Source organism: Gymnodraco acuticeps, unplaced genomic scaffold (assembly GCF_902827175.1).
Source record: "Gymnodraco acuticeps unplaced genomic scaffold, fGymAcu1.1, whole genome shotgun sequence".
In the NCBI taxonomy this organism is placed as follows: domain Eukaryota; kingdom Metazoa; phylum Chordata; class Actinopteri; order Perciformes; family Bathydraconidae; genus Gymnodraco; species Gymnodraco acuticeps.
In genome coordinates, this window is record NW_022990034.1 from 392,698 (window position 1) to 415,220 (window position 22,523).

The window sequence follows — 22,523 nt, forward strand, 5'->3', positions numbered from 1 at the left end:
GGGCAGCATTTCCTGTCGGCGGAGGCCCCGCAGGAGGAGGTGGAGGATTCGGAGCTCGACGTCGTCGAGATTGGCGAGTCAGGAGAGGAGGAAGTGTCGTTCCGGTTCTCCCTTCCGTGGGGCCAGTCAACCCCGATTCAGGAGGAGGAGGACGAGGACGCCTCGGTGTCTGGAGGTCCGACTCTCAGGTCTGCGCGGAGGGATTTCCCAGCGGTGATGACCCTGGCGGCGGAGCGTGTAGGCCTACAGCTCCCCCCACCGCTGCCACCGAGGCCTCTAAGCCGCCTGAGACAGGGGTATTACGGCCCGGTGCATCCAGCGCAGCCGACCTTCGTTTCGCCCCAGCTGCCTGATATATGGCGGTGTGTGGAGGCGACATGGCAGCAGCCATTTAAAACGAAGGCCCCAGTAGCCGCTATGGCAGGCATCATCAAGGTGGAGGGCCGCGCGGACACAGCGTGTTCGGGTGTGCCCCCCCTTGATGAGAGCCTGGCGGCCCATCTGCTTCCGGGGGCGGCTGGTTGGCGGCAGCCCAGATTTCTCCTCGGTTACAACCGGGTTAAAGGAGAATGTGGGGCAGCAGCTGCTGACCATAAAAGCCGGTCAGGGGCAGTAGGGTGGAATATTGTTGTTGGACGACAGTGCGCGTATACATCGCGGCTCCACCCACTGTACCCATAGAGTCCAGTAGAGGGCGGAGCCTGTGAGAGATATAACGTCGGGTTACGTATGGTAACCCTTGTTATATTAGAACAGGCGGAGCCCTCTACCCAGAGCACTGTCTGTCCTATTCCGCTCGCTGAAGAGAGGTGTAGGATGGTAGTCAGGAGATGAGGCCTCCTTTTATACGGTGTGATGCGCGCGCATTCAGGTAGGCCCGCCCAAGGCCGGCTACGTCTATAGAAGTCTCAGTGGGAGAATGCTCGCAGGGTAAGGTAGTACCCATAGAGTCCAGTAGAGGGCTCCGCCTGTGCTAATATAACAAGGGTTACCATACGTAACCCGACGTTTTGACCCTGTCTTTCAGGCAGGAACTAGCATAACACAGAATGAAAAGCCTGTCTCCCTTCTGTTTTCTTTCTGATTTGTATCCCTATACGTTGACCGTCCTCTTTGCTCTCAGGACGATCTCTCACTTCATATAAAGTGTAGGAGCAAGACTCTTCTGGTGGGTGTTCATGGTGAAGAAACAATGCCAAACAAATATATAATAGCACAGACAGATGGTTGAAGCTTGTTGGCCATACAACAGCGATGATACTTACCAAACACTTTTTTTTCAATGATAAGTGACAAAATTGCAAAACTATGGATATTCCAAAATGCCAGTATGCCAATGATTGTATTAATGGACACTATTGTCCCACACTGCTGCAGGGATTATGGGAATCCTCTTCCCGTTTCTCTATCCTACTAAAATAATAGAAATAAAAAGCACAGTCGACAGAGACATTTGTATACTGAGGTCACTGAATTCTAAACATGAATTATGCATTCCAATATCTCTGCGAATGATGTTCTCATTCGAACTTTCAATGTCAATTTAGGAAATTAGTTATGGGGTATGGAGTTTGCATCATGGACTTTAAATTAACAACAACTTTTCAACTTATTTTTTGCCTTTTCACCATAAATAAGTGTTCATAGCTTTTTAGAAATAGTTTAATATTTAAATTGTTGGCTGGTATTACTGTTTTAATTATACTATTTTATGTATTCACTTATTCAGATTATGTAATGCAGTGAATGAGCCAACAGTCTCATCAGCAGTTTCAAACAGAGGTACATCAAATGTCAGCGTAATTATTCGTCTGTTTGAGATATGATGGAAACAAATTACTTATTTTATACACGGACAAAATTAACCAACTCCACAAAAGATAATGAAAGGAGAATTAATCAATAACAAATTGGAACCACTTCCTGCTCCAAATTGACTATATGTTGTGTCTCCTCAAATGTGTTAGTTATGTTTATGTGTTGTGTCTGTCTTTTCATGTTATTTCACGTCATGTCATGTCTGTCTATTTATGTCATTTGATCTCTAGTCATGTCCCCGTGTTTCATGTCATGTCTCGTTTTCCATTTCCTGTTTTATTTTGTACTTACCTCTTGTCTCTCATTTCAGGCCCTGTTACTTCCTCCCTGTATGTGTTTTCCCGCCATCGTCAGCATCTGCCCCGCCCCTGATTGTTTCCACCTGTTCCCACTCACCTCATGTTTAAATAATCCTGTCTTCCCCTGTCCTGTGTCAGTTCGTCTTGTTTGTTTCCATGGATGGTCGTGCCAGGCTTCAGCCAAGAGAGGATCATTTCCAGTCTAGTCAGGTTTTGTTATTTTGTTAATTTTTGCAGACTTAAAGTGGACCTATCATGCTGTATTTGAACAATATATTGTAGGGCCATACCTATATAAATATAGTATTTTTTTCAAAATACCAAACAGATCCTGCATTTCGCTCTATTTGATCTTTCCAGCCCTGTTTTTGCAGGGGCTGATTCTGTGACATAGCTTTAATGCAAATGAGCTGCAGCTGACCACGCCCCCCTGCAGGAGAGGGGAGCATGCTCTGATCAGCTGCTGGGCTGTCAGAAGAGGGGGAGAAAAAGAGATCTCCGTTCTCCGTGTTTTATTCTTATATGATTTATATAGAGTCATTATTCATTTGTTTTAAAGCTCAATAAATAACAAAGAAGACCTTTGACCGGCACTTTTCTAATTTTGTCCGGAAGATTTAAACTTTAACGAACCAAGGTAATGCTATTTTCAAAAGCTAAAAAGACACCAGAGCCTGTTTTAGATATTGTTACTATGCAAGGACAAGTACTTGAAGTGGTTACCTGTTATAAATACCTAGGGATCTGGCTTGATGATTGTCTTACTTTTAAACTTCATGTCAATAACCTGCTTAAAAAGCTGAGGGTTAGACTAGGTTTCTTTTTCAGAAACAAGTCCTGTTTCTCATTTGAAGCCAGGAAAAGGCTAGTCACTGTGACCTTTTTACCTGTGCTGGACTATGGTGATTTGTTGTATATGAATGCACCTGCCTATTGCCTGAACAAGTTAGATGCCGCCTATCACAGCGCACTGAGATTTGTCACAAATTGTAAAGCACTTACACATCACTGTACCCTGTATGCCAAGGCAGGTTTGCCATTACTTACTGTAAAGAGGCTCAGTCATTAGTACACGTTTATTTATAAAGCTTTGTTGGGTAAACTCCTGTATTATATCTGCTCTCTGATAACACAGAGAGTTGCAAGCAGCTATTGTCTGAGATCGCATTATGTAGTATTGTTAGATGTGCCAAGAGCAAGGACTGTCTTAGGTAAGACAGCTTTTATGTGCGCAGCTCCACTTGCTTGGAACAATCTTCAGCAATAATTTAAACTGAGCAATCTCATTCCTCTGCATGTTTTTAAAGCTAGGCTAAATGAAATGCTCGTTGATACTATGGGCACTTGTAAATGTATATAACTACGTATGTAAATGTATCCTGTAAATATAATGTATGATGTCCTTTATTGTTTTATGTTTCATGTGGAACCTATATACTGCAGGTCTCCCTTGAAAAAGAGATCTATGATCTTAATGGGACCAATCTGGTTAAATAAAGGTTTGAAATTAAATGAAATGAAACTTTAACGAACATGTTGACCGGCGGAAAAAAACTGAAACTCTGCCCCACGGTCCCCTCGTTCCTTGGAAGAGGCGGAGAGGTGGATGTTTGTCATCTGCTGGTGGACTAATCGGAGAGAATTACAGTGCTTGCCTCTACGGATTGCATTGAATTACAGCAGCAGGAGGCACAAACGCTTGCCTCAGGGAGGGAGAAAAAGAGCCACAGCGGAGAATAAACAGAAGGGCAACCATGCACGGGAAGTCTTCTTCGCTGTTTTTGTGGCAGACTAGCGCCACTTACAGGCCTGGCATATGTACTACAGCGTCTCCAGCGCTTTCGAGCGGCAATGGCCGGCCGTGGCCCAACCCCACATTCTCCTAATAGGTGGAGAGTTGGCCATATAGGCGGAGCTCCTCGTTCCTGACGTCAGAGAATTTTCAAATCTGTATCAGATCCGTTGCAGCTCCGTCTTTAGAGATTTGGGTATGGAGGAAAAGAGAGAGGGTTGTGTTTTCTGACACTTGGTGAGTTCCCCGACACACCGGGGACACATATTCATGTATAAAAGACGTACAAAAGTGCATTTTGCATGATAGGTTCCCTTTAAGTTAATCTTAAATTCAATTTTGTTACGCTTGTTTTTTCCTCCTTGTGAGCGCTTTCTGTTTAATACAGTACCTACTCTGTTAAGAGGAGTTTTCTGGAAATTAAAAAGACATGTTTTGCTACATTCATGACTGTCTCTGGGTCGTGCATTTGGGTTCTCCAGTTTGTGTTAAGGTCGTGACAATATACTGTATTTGCCAATGCTAAGGTTTAAGACTAGTTAAATTACAAATCCTTGTTGCCGCTGATGATTTTTTCTACGTGTCTTGCATGAAGTGGGACATGCTTAACCCGACAGCTTGACTGATATGGAAAAAGTTGGAAACAGCATTTGGAAATACTTGAGACTTTAAACTGAATTTTTATGTAACATTTAATTAAATTGAACTGTGATTTCATAAAAAAAAATGCCTTGAGGTTCTGCACATTTTTTCCGAAGAATCCTATGACCTAATTGGAATAAAGAGCAATACTGGTAGATCAATGTGCTGTTTTGTGAAAAAAAGGTTAAAGAGGCCCTATTATGCTTTTTAGGGTTTTCCTTTCCTGTAGTGTGTTATATGGTATATAGGTTTGTGTGCACGTTAATCCCAAAGTTGGAGTTTCCCACCACCCACCTGAAACACCTCCATTGTAGTCTTGTGTTTACTTCCGTAACATAGTGAGATCACTATATAACACTCGTGCTTCTATTGGCTAGCACAGCGGTTCCCAGCCTTTTTCAACTCAGGCCCACTTAAGAATCAACATATTTTTGCGGCCCACATTCAACCATGAACCATACTGAGGCTAAATAAAGTTCTGATTGTCAATTCAGAACATGTGTCATGTTGTAAATCCAGTAGAACAGACCGCTGTAAAGCCCCTGTCACACTGTCCTGAAATTGACACAGACAGAGGGTGAAAAGAGGTGTTGCAGCACAGGCAGTATGAGAAAAATAAAGACCTTTCTGAACATTAAAGCATGAAAACATGTCACAGTAGAGATACAAAATATAATATGAATCTGAAAATGTGCATTATATATTGTAGTGATCACTGTTACATGACATAATTCACTCATGGAACTGCAGGTTGGGGGTATTGTTCCGCACGGACACATTTGTGGACTGTACCTACTGTGTGTCCTTCCTTTCTCTCTCACTTCTCTACTGGGACTGCAAGCCAGCAACATGTGCTTTTCTGCTCAATAAAGTTACCTTTTGCACCTTCGATGCACCGCCTCCGACTCCTATATCTCGGCACTACACTGGTGACCCCGACTTAAGTCTCGCAGAAGTTTCCGAGACTGGACCGAACAGGGCTAGAGAGGCCGTTTTTCGCAAACTGCCGGAGATTTTTGGAGACGTCCGTGGCTGCCACGTGCACATGGACAGAGGCTCTGTGCGCCCCCCCACGGAATGGCTGAGTACGTCGCTCGCCATTCCCGCATCGTTTCGGCACTGGGAGACAGCAAACCTTCCGGCCACATGGAAATTATACACGACTTTCTAGGTACGAAAGAACCCGACTTCTTTTTCATGGAACTGTTTCTTCGGGACATGCGGCTGCATGTCCAGGCCGGAATAGCTAACACGGCTAGTGTTGAGCCCCGCGCTTTAGCCGAAGAAGCTGACCGGTTTCTCCTGGCCGCCCGGCAATTTACCCCTGAGGTGCTGGCCACTACACGCAGCGGCACCTTCCCTGGCACCTATCAGAGGCTCCGGGGCCGACGACATCGACAGCTAACGGCTAACAACGGCTAGCAGCTAACGGCTAACAACGATGACTAACGGCTAACGTGGACAGCTAACGGCTAGCAACTAACGGCTGGCTGCTTCCATATATTAACATCTGACTGTTAACCATGCCCGGCGCCGTGGGAGGCCGAAGCCTTGACTCATCAAGGCGGCCGCCACCAACGCTGTCCTCCGAGGCACAGCTCCGTGTGGCCCTACCATCACCACCTGCGTTGCCACACCCTGTACCACACCCGCCAGCATCCTCCTCCTGATCCTCCGTGCCGTTGCCTCCACTACAGACGCTACCTTGCAGCACATCAACAGGTACTATTGGGCCAGCAACCGCTCAAAGACCAACAGCCCCAGATGATCTTGGGGTTAATAAACCCAACCAGGTGAAACTGGATCGTTTTCCAGGGAGATTGTTTTCAGGAAAGAAGCGCACTTTTGCCGCTGCATGGTACAACAACAGACCATGGCTTGAATATTCGTTAAAAGCAGACGCAGCCTTTTGTTTCCCCTGTATACAGTTTAAAGTAAATACGTCTTCATCTGATGTGGCTTTTACTGTCAAAGGTTTTTGCGACTGGAAACACGCATTACAGACTGATAAAGGACTGCTAAGGCATGCCGCATCAAAAGAACACATTTAATGTGAGAGTTTGTGGAGAGAGAGACAGATAAGCGAGGAAACAAATAAGGAAATTAGTACTTTGGTGCAGATCAGCTGGCACGGAACCGTTATTACGTCAGCTGTCGTTGGTATTATAGCTTTTTTAGCTGTCAACCAACTCCCTCTCAGAGGTGACCACAATTCACTCCACAGCATGTCCGAGTCAGGCAGTGGGCTCTTCCTATCGCTGTTTGAGTATACGCTGCTGCACAAAGATGCAGAGTTGGCCAAAATAATGGAAAGCATTCCCCACACAGCAACATACACCTCTCACGACATGCAAAATGCCATAATAGAGCTAACAGCAGTCCATCGTCTCCGTCTCTACTATTTCTCTCCGAGTGCAACGATGAGGAAGCTGCCATCCTTAACCAGTGTCCCTTGCTCGTGATTTACCAGTGTTTGTGCTGCCACGCACACAATGTTTCAAAAATGGTTTCTATGTTGCCCTTTATTTGTGTATGTATTTGCGATAAGTGTGCGTCTTTGCGCAATGCTGTTTGATATATATATTGTGCCGCAGCACGTGACGGTGTTGTGTGCTCTCCCATGAAAATCATATGCCCTCCCTTAGATTTGTTCTGGCGCCGGGTCTGCTGTTAACCCTTTTTGTTGGTGCCGGAGAGGAGGTTCGACCAGGCCTGGTTGACCTCGTGTGGATCCTCTCACAATTTCCCCTACCTGTTTTTGATCGTGGACAGGACGACCCTTTTGAGTTTTTTTTTTTTGTGCCTGAGAGGAGGTTCGACCAGCCGGTTGACCTTGTGTGGACACTCGCTTTTTCACCACCTCGACAGCGGTCTCGGACGTCGCCCACGTTTTCATTGGCGCCTGGGTGGCGCACTTCTGGACCCCGTCTCGCCTCGACAGTTTTGGACGTCACCCATGCTTTCATCGGCCCATGGGTGGCGCGCTCCGGGACCCTGTTTGGCCTCTTCCCTCGCCTCGGCAGCGGCTTTGGACGTTGCCCACGCTTTCATCGGCGCCTGAATGGCGCACTACTGGACCCTGCCTGGCCTCTCCTCTAGCCGCGGCTCACGGTTCGCCTCGACGGCGGCTTCGGACGTCGCCCACGCTGTCATCGGCGCCTGGGTGGCACGCTTCTGGACCTCGTCCGGTGTTGAGATCCTCATATTAGGTTGAATAATTAAAACGAAAGTTAGTTATAATCAAATATAGTCAATTATATTCTTGTATAACCCACAATGAAAATGTGAGATTGTTATGATTTTCTATATTTACAGTATAAACTAAGTGGTTTGTTAAGTTGAGTGTAAGGCCTGTAATGGTTTATGGGTGTCACTGATAAAGAGAAGAGACAGTTTCTTCCCTCTTCCCTCACAGCAGTACACAGGGAGGGGGGCTCCTGACTTAAGGAAAAATACATTGAGGCCCCAAAAAGCTGGTTATGTCATAGCCGAGAATAATATTTTTCAAGTCCTGCAGAGTAGGGGTCATGTCCTTTTTACACAAACATGGGAAGGTGTGTCTTATGCCATAGAATATGTCTGGTCATGTCCAGTCCTGTACATCAGAGGCCATGCCCAGTTTCCACAAATATGGGTATGGAGGAGGTGTCTTTAGGTTTTTCTATCCTGTGTTTTGAGCATAAAGACACTGGTGGAGAGGGAGTAAGAGAGAGAGAGAGAGAGAGGGGAGGCGGGGTTCCCCTGGTATACTCTCTCCCGGTAAAAGCTCTCTCCCTGGAGAGCTGGGTTTTTGCTCTCTGTAAGGTTCTGTCAAACTTGGTAGATATCTCTCAAATTTCTTTGTTGAAAGTGGAGTGAATTTCTGGGTTGAATGAGTGGAATGAATTGTAGTGTGTTTGAGTATTAGTAACCACTAAGGATCTCCCTCCGAATACATGCGGGATATAGGTATGTGTTTGTGAATGTTAGTACCCGCCATCTGTGTCGGATAGGAGTGTGTTTGTGAGTATTAGTAACTGCCACCTGTGAGGATCTTCCTCCTAATACATGCGGGATATAGGTATGTGTTTGTGAATGTTAGTACCCGCCATCTGTGTCGGAAAAAATGTATGGAATTGATGTGAATTGATTTGGTGAATGAAAGTTTGAATGTGCTTTTTATTATCACCGGTCTTTTATGAGGAAATGCCTCTAAATTCTATCGGGAGATTTTAAATGTCACAACTGAATTGGGCAGTTGAAGTTACAAATTATAGTAATAAATGTAAAACTGTGAATTAAAGTTTCATATTAGAACATGATCACAGCATGATAGGTTTAGTATGATTATAATGTTGTAAAGAGAGAAGGTAAAAACCCTGTATAAGTTTGGACCTATTTTTTCTTCAAATAAACTGATCCCACCTTTTGGATTGGGACAACTTAAAAGACATCTGCCCTCTCCTCTCCTGCTTCAAAGGTAAGATTGCACACTGCCACACTCACACTTAGTATAGGGCCACACCTCATTTACTGATATCAAAATCCTTCGGGATCGCTTAAACAGATTAAGAGGGTCGTCTGAATTGAAACAGCAGTTCATTGAACCTGGTTCTTCAGGGAGTTAATAGAGGTGAGATCTTGCTGACGTTGGTGGATCTGAACCAAGCAGCAAACTCCCGACTTTTACACCGGCCTCTCCCCTGTCCACGGTTCTTTCCTCCCGGGGAGACTGCTCCTGCCTCCCGGGAATACCGCTCATTCCTCCCGGGAACTTCGTGCCCGCTGCCGCTGCGCGTTTGCCTGCGGCCGGGCTGCGCTCCTTCCTGCTGGGGGCCACTGGGATATTCACGCCCGTTCCCACGTCGCAGCACAGCGATCCAGTTTTCTACGGCTGGCGGATGTTTTCTTCGTCCGCCATGACGCCTACCGAGGCCCCCTTACGACGGCCCGTTCCGTGGCCCGGCCCTCTCCTGCCACCCCACCCTCCTCGGCCCCTGTGGTGTTTCCTCCCGGACGCGAGGATTGTGCCATGTTTGAATTCTGGGGGGGCTTGTTCACTTGATCAGTGTTACATGACATAATTAATTCATGGAACTGCAGGTTGGGGGTATTGTTCCGCACGGACACATTTGTGGACTGTACCTACTGGGTACCTACTGTGTGTCCTTCCCTTCTCTCTCGCTACTCTACTGGGACTGCAAGCCAGCAACATGTACTTTTCTGCTCCTCAATAAAGTTACCTTTTGCACCTTCGATGCACTGCCTCCGACTCCTACAGTATCTCTCGGCACTACAATATCCTCTTTAACCTGTTAAACCTGGAGGCTAACACACTTAGCACAAAACTCTAGGTATAAATACCCTTATTACATACCGGATCTGCACAAACAAGATATCGATTAGCAAGCTGTGGTTCCACTGATTCTAGGGGTATACGTATAATCACTGAGCGATCAGAACTCGCTACAGGGGAAGCAAACACAGACATCACAACACAGAGCTTTATGGAGCAAAAACGGCCAACATTGTCTTACTTTAGCTGTTGTTCTGATCAAAAGTTGTGTTCAATGGCATTAAAACGATAAAAATGCTGCTGAAGGTTAATCCATAGGTTAATCTAATGTGTCTGTGTCACTTTGAAATTATTACTGATAATCCATCGTCAAATTTATGGCAAAAACTGAGTTTTCATATTTGGGGCATTCTACCAAATTGGTACAAAGTGCGGTCCCACAACAATTAAGTATTCAGACATGGATATTTACCAAGAATATGTTATGGTCTATTTAAACACAAGGCATTACATTAGATAGTGATACGCTATACAAAAACATCATTTATAGGGTACTTTCTATTGGGAAATAGCTTTCCCCAACCCTGACATCTAAATTTCAATTTCTGTAAATAACACTTAAAGGTGGGGTAGGTAAGTTTCAGAAACCGGCTCGAGATACACTTTTTGTTATATTCCATGGAATGCTCTTAACATCCCGATAGCAATGAATATCTTAAGTGCTTTGACAAAAAATCCATACAAAAATGTCATCTGTGGAACCCGTAATACTGTAAAAAGTAGCCGGCCCGGCTAAACGGATTGGATTGCCTCCCTGTCTGTCAGCTGTCCATCTCGTGCACGCACAAATGTATCTCGTGCCCTCATTGGGCGTGCATTGCAGCAACAGGCGGCCACTTTCACCAGTCTGCTGACGTCATGTGCGTTCATGTGTTTTGGAGGAGGTGCTCTGTAAGGAAGTCTGAAGGAAGGGGCGGATTCTTTTCGGCTGTGTACAGTACTTTCAAATTTTAGTGCACTCGAGCCGGTTTCTGAAACTTACCTACCCCACCTTTAAAGACCGTTATGATTACATTCAAACAGAAGTTGGAATATTTAGATTTATTGTGGGTTTAATTTTTTAATAAAAAAACTATACTCAAAAAATCTTGTCCCCAGTTTTCATGTCACTACCGAAACACAAGGGGTTTTAATCCAATGGCTGAGCCTGGTTTTTAGCAACACCCCTGCATTTTTGACTAGGCAGTGACACTGCATCCCTGTCCTTCATGGCTGAATGGCAAATAGCTATATCCCATACTTTTTATATACATATGTTCCAAAATCTGAAAATGGGCGTGTAACCTTAAAGGTAGGGTAGGTAAGAATGGAGAAACCAGCTCGAGTGCGCTAGAATTTGAAAGTACTAGTAGTACAAATCTGCCTCTTCCTTCAGACTTCCTTACAGAGCCCCTCCTCCAACACACACAAATGTGCACATGACCAATGAGGGCACAAGATAAGTTTGTGCACAAGATGGAAAGCTGACAGGCAGGTAGGCCATCCAGTTATTTTAGCCGGTTTAATTTAATGTATGTTCAATTTCAACAAACATCAACTCTGGAATCAATATGATCAGTATTATGCATTTTACAAAACAAGATTGCATTATGATTTTTATGAATTGAATAAATTGAACTTTGAAATTTGATTACAAATGTAATGTTATTGATTTAATTGTGAAAACCCTCAAGAAATATTTGTTAAAATACTATTTACAGAAGGGAAGGTAAAACAATCTTAACAGGTTAATATAATACTTTTTTACTACAGTGTATTTACTATGTTTCGGTAGTGACAATCTTTGGTAGAGGAAGAACATTCCAATACAGTCTGAAAATACGATATACAAATGTACAGTTCTTTTACTAGATATGTGTAATTTAGATATGGTACAAAATATATATATAATATATAATGTAATAGTTGTAGAGAGAGTAAGAGAAGACCATTTTTCTTTCCACAAACAGCCTTCTTTGGACAAAAATAATTATCTTCTCTGGAAACTGATTTTTTATTGTGTTTATTCTTTCATTGTCACTGTTATGGCTCTCCATGTTTCAGTAATCATCTCACTTCAAAAAGTTTTTGGAAATCTTAGCCCACTTGATTAATTGTTGAAGCCCATTTGGCTGAAGTGGTAATGATTTATTATTTTTTGCCTTTGAGGGGAAGAGAAGAAACACAAAGAGACAGATTGAGGGGAGGACAGGAAACTGCAATAAACAAGCAGCGTTTTAGGCAAAATCCTAGTTGGTAACAGACAGTGTATTATCATGTCGATTACAGAGAAGGGCTGGTGAGTGTCCAGATATTCACAGTATAATGACTTTAATTGATCAAAAGACATTTATTTTCAGGACGAATCTACGTTTGGGGCAACGCCAGTGTTAAGTGCATTTTTGAAAGGCATCTCTCCTAGCTTCCATCCATCATAATAAACCATGTGTCACACGAGTACACAATAGAGGCTTCTCAATACTCAAATTTCCCCTCCTCGACTCCTCGGTCCTCGGTCCTCCGGTAGTGACCCGGAAATTAATTTCAGCGCGCCATTTTGAAGGACGTCTCATTTCTCTAAATGCACACCGAGGACCGAGGATCGAGCGTCGAGGAGGCTCTCTGGAGGAGCTCTAACCGAGGATACACTGATGGTTCCTCCACGGCTCCTCCACGGATGCATTTCCGGGAACGGTGGAGGCGTGACGCACGGCCGGACTTATCTCAGCCAATGACAGCTATGCATGCATCCCCTGGATATTATTTTAGAAACTGCTCTCATCGCGTCGCGATGTTTCCAGTAGAGGCTTCTCAATACTCAAATTTCCCCTCCTCGACTCCTCGGTCCTCCGGTAGTGACCCGGAAATGAATTTCAGCGCGCCATTTTGAAGGACATGTAATTTCTCTAAATGCACACCGAGGACCGAGGATCGAGCGTCGAGGAGGCTCTCTGGAGGAGCTCTAACAGAGGATACACTGATGGTTCCTCCACGGCTCCTCCACGGATACATTTCCGGGAACGGTGGAGGCGTGACGCACGGCCGGACTTATCTCAGCCAATGACAGCTATGCATGCATCCCCTGGATATTATTTTAGAAACTGCTTTCATCGCGTCGCGATGAGAGAACAGCTGTAAGGTCCATGCAGAAAGCAGAGCAGTGTGTATAATATATCACTCAGTATAACAGGCCTACTCTCTTTATTTGCTTTAGTTTAGTAGATATCTACAAACAAAGAGTCGATATTTTTCTAAGACCATTGCTTCACATAATAAAATACACAACGGCTTATGCTTTAGGAGCTGTAGGTGTGTGTGGTACAGTGTGTAGGTGTGTGTTGTACAGTGCGTAAATGCGGCGGACAGACGGGTCTCAGTTGGTTTGGTGTCCTCTGCTTACTTTTAATAGGCCTACTTGTAAATACGACTTTTGGCCCGTAATTTCAATTCCCCATTTCAGCGACCAGAGAGAGGGGGGGATATAGCCTATCAGTCTCTGATTGTGTTACGTTATTATGAGAGTGCTCTCATACTTTAAATTGTATATATTTATATAAATATATTTGTGTGTGTGTGTCCGCATCTGTAGCCTGTTATTGTTTCATTATACTGCACTCTCAATGAATTCAAAGTAAATATGTGGGGGAACAATGTTCAGCTGATCTAACAGAGATACAGCGCTATGACAAAACACTCAACAGCTGATGCAGCTGTTGCCACGTAATAATGAACGGACGTCTCTTTAAAATGACCGCTCAGAGGAGAGGAGTTCTCATTTCTTTAAACGTCTGCTGCTTCCCCTCCTCTCTCCTCGGTTCCCCTCCTCGGTCCTCCGCTCGCATCTCCTGTGGGCGGGTCTAAGTCTCGAGGAGGGGAACCGAGGAGGGGAGTCGAGGAGGGGAAATTTGAGTATTGAGAAGCCTCTAATGTGACACATAGTATTAGGTACGCAATGTCAATATAAACTTTTTTCCTGATTTCACCAACATTTTCGCAATAAGAACCTTGTAGAATTTCCAGGGTGTGTGGGAGAAAAAATTCTCTCTGGAGGAAAACTTTGGGATTTTAGCCTTTCAGACCATCCACATGCACAAAAACCTTATATAACACACTACAGGAAAGGGAACAACCCCAACAACTGCATATTAGGTCCCTTTTAAGAAGGAAAACTTTACACGGAACACATTTAATGGGTTATTTGCTGCTTACATTTTAAAAATCCATTAAGATAGACTTTTACAAACACAGGTTGGATGTTTGTTATGTGTTTAACATCATAAAACAGGACTTATTAATCTTGAGTAATGCTCATCTTCAGCTTTTTTCTGCGTGCTGTTGTTGGCAATTATTTAAGTTTAAAGTCTTATTTACCACATTAGACACACTTCTAATTACACTGCTTTATCAAGGATGTGTAATGCACAGTAATGAGAAATGCAACAAATTAGTTTCCATATAGGCATGAATGCTTTGATCTCAATTATAAAGAAAAAAAACACTCCTATTGCACATTAGAAAGGCTCATGCTAATGTTTACAGCACTTGACTTCAATTCAGCTGCCACACAGTGCTCTCGACAATAATTAATTCTACTCTTAATCAACTAACTTTGAGAGCCAATTAAAGATGAAACAATCCCATAATACGGAATATGGTGCCATTATCACCCTTGAATGGGGGGGTTGTAACCCTTTTATTTACAGTAAATATGAGCAATAACAATTACTATAGTGCTGCTCCGAATGAAAATATTATTTGTGCTTTGTTAGGGCTCCATTGAATGGTTGAAGCTTCTTTCACTATGTTGACATTTGATTATATATGTGAACATTTCAATGCTTTGCTCTGTCTGTTTTTCATATTATTATTGTATTATTTGTAAAGTTAGAATCCGGTGGTGGCTGCTTGGGATTTTTTTCTTTTTTCCATGAGCACTGTAAAGTCTAAATGTCAGAAAGTATTGAAAAAAAGGAGATTTCCAAAATTCACAACACCTAACAAAAAAACTGTTTACTTCTCTATCCATATTTATTGGCGTTTAGCTTTTCAAAAACAACTTTTTCACCGCGGTCAAAAAGCTAGCAGCACTTTAGAAGCACCATTATTTATATTTATATAACAAGATGTTGTATTTTTGTAGATGACGCAGATGAGTTGTATTCATTAAAGGAAGTTTATCTTTAAAAAAAAGACTTTGACAGGATCTGCCGTTGGGTTTGCGGTATCAAATAACAACATGGTATATTTAAGAACCTTCACCTCTGTCAGAGGCAATTTGAAACATAACACTACTTTACAGACTATACAATTCAGGTGTGGCTGGCTTTTACCATAGTTTTTAAAAATCATGTAGGTAGCCAGAGTTTTGTTTGTCCGTTCTAGGCTACTGTAACATCACAGACACCGTGGAAGAGAACCATGTATACAAATAATTAAATATTTCCTAATGACCATTCTTGGTTTCAAGTGATTACACACCAATGAGAAGTTGGAAGATTTTGTTGGAGGATTTTTATGTTTTTTTAGGCCAATTTTATCACAAAATATGAATACAGGACACTTTTGAAAGTTCATTTGGAAAACCCCATAAAAAGCTTCAGAAGCAAGACATTTCACTCAATACGCTGATGATTTTTTCCGCAAGTAAGGCTTGTGACTTCAACAGAATCATGACAAGTGTGACAACACTGATAGGCTGTTGATAGTAGAAAATAGAGGTGAGTCAGGGTCATTCTTTTACCGCTCTTCCGGAATTGCACTCTGAGTGTTACAATGGTTCCTATTACATAAAGTTCCCCTAATAAAGCCTCTTCTTTTTGCTTTTTCCATCAATACAGAGTAGGTGGACTATACTTGGACTTGTTTTTTTATTTTCTAACAACTCACACATCCCCTTCAGTCAAAGCTGAGCTAAAATAAATGGCATTCATCCGGCTAGAACTCCTTGTTTGTTGCCACCTAAGCAAATGTCTCCCTGGTTTGGACTGCAGCTCATTGTGCTTTTAGTCATTGACAGTGATTACTATATTTGTTCTCCTGGCAGGCGTCTTCACTGCACCAGAAACTACATCCACATGCACCTGTTTGTTTCCTTCATGCTACGGGCAGTCAGCATCTTTGTGATGGACAAAGTGGTCTATCCCAGTACTGGACTGCAGGACTTTGATTCTGCCCTGTTGGACAACTTTAAGACAGTTAGCCTGCCTCCATTGGACACCTCTCAGTATGTGAGTACCAGTTCTACTTGTTTGATTGTTTTTGTTCTTACTGCCTGTTCCAACAACTATAAATTTGGCTGTTAGACCTGAAGTTGAAGTGCTTTGAGCACAGTCTAAAAATACGTTCTTTAGACTGATTGACTGTGGCCTTAAGCTGAATAGAGTGCTAGCTTTGATTTTGTATTTCACATGGTATGGCTTTTGCTTCGTTGTCCTCTCAAACTTTGATTGGATGCATGCAACAGAAAGCATGTCTCAGTGGTGCTCAAGTTATTTCTTACAGATGTTTCTCTTGCACATAAGGAACAAATTGTTGTGCACTATTGGGCAAGACCACTTTCAAAACTTACACTTCATCTACCACGGTCCTTCTCTAAAAAGCCTTATGGTTTACAGCCACTTCTTTCTTCAAATCTCCATTTGAGACATTTTACATTTTCCTATTCATCTTTTGGAATTTTTCCCATCAAGTCCATCAAGTGGTGTTGACTATAGGACAGGGCTGGCACAGCTATCATCACCAGACATTTATTTCCAGGGAATATCAATATTTGGGGCGACGCCCGTTTGGCCCATATCTTTTAAAAATGCATTTCCCCTTCTGTCCATCCATCAAAATGAACACTGTTTCAGCCCTTAATTTGTAGCGGATAATGACATGATAATCGTTTTTTTACTGTTTTGAATATCAACAAAAAGAAGTTGGCAGAATTTGATTTGGATACAAATTCAGTTAGGCAAGAACATCTAATCTCAGACAGGAGAAAACCAAAGGTTTTTAGAGCTGAAGGTTTCTATAGGAACACTTCAAATGGCGCGTTTCCACTGCAGCGGGTAGCTCGCTTTAAGCGTGCCGAGCCGTGCGGGGCCCGTTTTTGGTTGCGTTTCCACTTGGCCTAGTTTTGGCCCGGGGCTACTTTTTCACCTTTTTTCTGGCCCGACTAAATCGTGGTTCTAGGGCAGGGGTGCCTAACCAGTCGATCGCGATCAACCGGTCGATCGCAGGGAGATTCCCAGTCGATCGCGAGATGTGTCTAAAAATAGAACAACAATATTCTGTTTTATCGTTAATGTCCTATAACATAATCTTCCCGTGCCAGAATAATGCACTTGAACGCACCAAAGCTTTGTGATTGGCCGGCGTGACCACATGTGTGGGGGCGTGGCTGGTGGGCAGTGGGCATTATTTCGCTGACTTTGTCCGTGTCAAAACTAAAAGGAGTGACAGTCCGCACACACACAAGACCGTAATTATGGCAGAAGCAAAAAAGCCCAAAATATATAATTTTCACTCCGAGGAGGATGATTATTTTTGTATCTATTCCAATTCAAAGTCCATCTGTCTCATCTGCAATGCGAGCGTGGCTTTATCGAAGAAGGGTAATTTAGGAGCGACAATTCAAAACAGTGCACAAACGCTACGAGACGGAATTCCCTCCTAATTCTGCCCTACACTCCCAAAAGGGGAGGGGCCTGAAAGGACAGCTAAATGCACAGCAGTCCATTTTCACCAGGCCCAACAACAAGAGCAAGGCTGCTACGTGTCAGGACGTTCTTGTGAAACACATGAAGTCTTTCAAAGACGGCGAAGTTGTGAAAGAAGCATTCATGGAGGCTGCCGACGCGCTTTTTGGGGACAGTAAAAATAACAGTAGCATTTCAACAGGTTTTTGATATAATAAAAACTCAAGTTGGATACCGTTATTAATCAGCTGTAAGTTTTAGTTTGTTTGAACTTATTCATTATAATTATTGTACACAATGGTATAAGAATGCAAACTTAAATTGATTATATCAATTCAGGTTAAGAAACTAGTGTTGCTTGCATCCTATTTTAAAGGCATTTCCTTTTATACTCTACTAAAATTCAACAAAAAAGGGTTTGATTCTATTAATTTTGTCTTTTTTATTGCACTGTTGCAGCAGATTCCTGTGTAGCTTCAGATCTGAGTTGTCTTATTAGTAAGCCTAATTTATACTTTTGTAGCAACACTATTTTTATATAATGGCAAAGAAAGGGTTCAGAGTATTTTCTTTTTTTCCTGTGTCATATGTGGCCGCACTGTTCAATGTTTCTTGAAAACATTACCCACTGTAGTATGTGACGTGTGAATAAACTCCAACTCTGTATCAACAACACTGTTGTGTAACTTCAGTTAAATACTGGTATGTGTGTAGATTAGACAGAGGTAAGATAAAGGATCTGCAGTATTTTATGAAGTATTAATTGTACAAAGGTCAGTTTTATACAAGTAGAAGTGTGTATTTACCTGGTAGTAGGCTGTCAGTAATGGCTACGCCTCTCTATTTGGACTGGTAGATCTCGGCAGACTGGCAACTTTAAAAGTAGCTCTCGGTTCAAAAAAGGTTGGGCACCCCTGTTCTAGGGCCAGGAACAACCAGGCTGAGTCGGGCTGAGTATGCTAAACTAGAGAGAGAATCGCTGGCAAGGGGGCTACAACTACAACAAGATGAACATATTTGACCGTGATTTAATTGTAATACACGTTTCAAAATGATGCCGAAGTAACAACATACTGATACCGGTTAGTAAAAAACCATGAATTAATGCTTTGACAAGTCTGCAGATAGACGGCAGGCGAAAAACCCTTTTAAAATGCGTGTTTTCTAAATGTAGCTTGGCTAAGCTAACGTTATATGCTCCGACCGTCCACACTCACAACAACGGCCTATACAGACATAAATAAACCAGTGACTGTATTCGCCATGACACAGGCAGTCTGTGGTTTGTACTTGTTTAACTTTTGTCAAGTTTCTGAACATATATGAGGAGCTGTGAGCTCTGAGTGCTAAGAGCTAACGGCTGTGTTGTTTTTCTGGGGCTCTCATTGAAGATGACGTCACGGCTCCGCCTACACTGCGTTACTATAGTAACTGCCCCAGTTCCTAAACTGTAATGGAAGCGCAGCATTAAAATGAGCCGGGCCTAATAAGGCCTAACCAAACCGAGCGAGGCCGAGCGAGGCCTGCAGTGGAAACGCGCCAAAAGAGAGCACATTTTCCAGATCAGTTGGAGGTAAAGTTCCAAGGAGCCATCAATATAGGTTCTGACAAGCACAGGTCCTATATTTGATGTGTTAAACACCATAAAACAGCTTAACGTCTTGATTTGAGTTCTTCCTCAGCCTCCTTTAACTTTTCTGTCGTTGTTGCCTCTCTTTATATATTCCATCTCACTAACCACAGTAAAAAAAAAGCTTATTAGGATGCACAGAGCACATTTTATATTTTCTTTGATTTTTTCCACCAAGCCAACATATAGTGTGCCATGTTAATGCTAGATACATGGAGGTTAAGAGTTGTTCAAGTGATATTTCTATGTTGTACAGGTGATTAGAATGGTGAGTGATGTATTAGACACTAGGTACTGTAAGTACAAAATAGTTAAGCCCTCCGTTTCTTACATTCTATACATAAGTTGTTGTGTTCTTTGTAATATTAAGTGAAATGATTGCTATGTTTTAAGAGTGAAACACCTTGCTTTTGGCACTAACCCTAACCCTAACCTTAGCAAATATGAGCTATAAATGTGTATCATTGACGGAGATCTACATGGATACTAGAAGAGGTTACTTTTTCAAATGTCATTTTGTAAAAATAATGAATCAAGAGTAGATTATGTTTTCATGTGTGTCGATTTCGCAGTCATAATGTTAAATGAGAGAGATGATTAAAGGTGGGGTAGGTAATTTTGGAAAAAGCAGCTTGAGTGCGCTAGAATTTGAAAATACACAACCGGAAAAAATCTGCCACTTCCTTACAGAGCCCCTCCTCCAACACACACGAACGCGCACATGACCAATGAGGGCACGAGATAAGTTTGTGCACAGATGGAAGGCTGACAGGCAGGTAGGCCATCCAGTTATTTTAGCCGGGCGGCTCAAATGATTGGTCGTGCTTTTTACAGTACTACGGCTTCCACAGATGACATTTTTTTATGTATTTATTGTCAAAGCACTTAAAATATTCATTGCTATCGGGATGTTAAGAGCATTCCATGGAATATAACAAAAAGTGTATCTCGAGCCGGTTTCTCAAACTTACCTACCCCACCTTTAACAGAATAATAAGTATTTAAGCAATGCTATTCCTGAGAGCCTTACTGCATTGTATTTCTTTATAATTCTTACTTTGGATTGTCATGTTAATTTGTATGTCTGCAGTTACATAAATAATGAAATTTCCATCATAAATTGGTGCATAAAATCTTGTCGTCAAAACACCTAAGCCCTTGGAAATAACTAAGTATATAGATTAATTGCTGATCACCGATCACAATTCTATGACATTTTCAAGGACAAACATGAATATGACCTTTGATTCACTGTAGCAGAAGTGTTTGAACCCCCCCCATAAAATAAAAATGGAGGTTTGCATAATAGACCGAAAGCTCAAGGCTGTTTCTACCTGCATGTCCAGTTGCTTAAAACTGATAGTAAATTGGATAACAACTAGTAAAAACTTAAAAAGCAAGTGAAAGAGTTACCAGGAGACTTTGTTTGTTGAACCAATGTGATTAAAAGGGACATTTGAATCCGTCTTTGTTTTTGCTGCAAGCATCCTCCCGAGCACTGTGAGATCAAATGAATTGTCTTAGCTTTTAAAAATAAAGATTTGGCACAAAAATGAACAACTAGTTGCCCTTGGGTTTTTTCTCATGTACGCATTGGGTTGCCAAATTATAGCCACATTGATTTTGCTGATCTATTCTGCTCATTTTTAGGTTTCATATTTCTATCAGTGGCCTGCCGTCAGGGCCCTCTAGGGCCTATATATTATAAAAAATAATATTTGAAAACATTAAAAAAAAAACATTTAAATTTTTTTTTAAATTTGTTATATATATTTTTTGTTACATTTTTCATTAGTTTTACCAAAATAACTTGATTTAATTGTATTTAAAGGAAGGCTCCAGTCAGTAGATAGTTAATAAAAACGTCAGTATTTAGTGAAACATGTTTAAACCATACCCTGAAGAAATCAGCGATATTCCCCGGTAAATAATGATTTTATAGCTCTTTTTTATCAAAACCTGTATATTCCGTCAGGCAGCTGCCATTTTGGCCATTTTCAGTAGTCACATGATCCGAAAAACTAGGTCGTGACGTCATCTATGCGTTCACTTTGTAAACACATGAACAGCTCATTCGACGAAAACATGGCGGAGTATTTGAGTTCGGACTCGTCAGCCAAGGAAGAAGTTTTGAGCAATGTGGATAGATTGGATGGGGGAATTCAGCCATACAGCCAAGTGGCCAGAACCGTCAGGAATCCAGGGACAGTGACGATGAGGATGAACAGCACGGTGATCTTGCTGGAGACGATCCCTTTACTCGGGCAATTGATTTCGGGGGGCGAGTAGGGAGACCTGTACATGAATGGTGTACTTGCGATCGGTGTGTAGCCATGGACAATCCTCTTATGAACATATGTTGTTGAGCTTGAAGAGCTTGAAAATAAACTGTTCACAGACGACTTGGATTACATATGTTTACACAGGGAATTCGACACTGTGGTGTTAGAAAAAGCTGTATTGAGAACAGCACTGGTTGCCATGAAGGATGTGAAACGCACCTCTTTGGTTGAACCAATAAATGAAAGGTGGGTACATTTGACGGGTACAGCCCTTTCTTCTTAGCAATGTTTCGCGATACAATGAGGCATATTTCAATAGAATTGTGAGAGTAACTAGAGTAAACAACATGAACAAAGCACATACGTCAATTTGTCCTCGACACCAAACGCATAGTTCACGTCACTTCTGGTAAAATAAGTCATGTGACTCGTCAAAATGGCGCCGCCCACAGGGTTGATGTTATTTCGGTAATTAATCAGCTTAAAATCACTGATAACGTCATCGGATTAAAAAAAAAAAAAAAAAGACTGGCAGAGACTGGTCTGTTTTATCGGATGATAAATATTTAAAAATGCGTGTCATGAGGATTGCCTCCCTTTAAAATAACATTTCGAATCTGCCTGTTCAGTTTCTGTTGGAATGTGAAGGGTTAAATGCCGTTTCTGCGAGTTATGTGAAGACGGGAGAACTTGTTGGTCCCTCTCTACATTCACAGAGGGCCAGCTATAGTAACTCAACGAGAGAGTAATGTCAAATGACAGTACAATTGACCAATCATATCTTCCCTCTAAATGGGAAGGCTTTATTTTCGCGGACTTTATGACGAGTTCCGCCCGCTGTGAAGTCTATGCAAGTGGTGCAGTGACGCATCCTAAAATCCGGAAGTAAGCTTCGCTCGGATTCCCTCGACAGAAACCAATGGGATTTCTCCATAGGATTTTGGAAAATAGCTTGAAATAAGGTCTGTGGAAAACGATCCTGTTAGATAAATGCACGTTTTGTTCAGCCGGATAATATCCACATGTCTACCCTACTTTTATTATTTTCGAATCATAAATCTAAT

The 22,523-nt window shown here is 42.3% G+C and overlaps 1 protein-coding gene across 1 annotated transcript in view; it reads left to right on the top strand.

The window, feature by feature from the left end:
• Nucleotides 1–22,523, top strand: part of pth2ra (parathyroid hormone 2 receptor a) — a 147,553-nt gene that overhangs the window by 59,173 nt on the left and 65,857 nt on the right. The window contains exon 6 of the mRNA XM_034215067.1: nucleotides 15,909–16,092. Coding sequence (XP_034070958.1) covers nucleotides 15,909–16,092 — 184 coding nt within the window. The remainder of the gene's footprint in view (nucleotides 1–15,908; nucleotides 16,093–22,523) is intronic.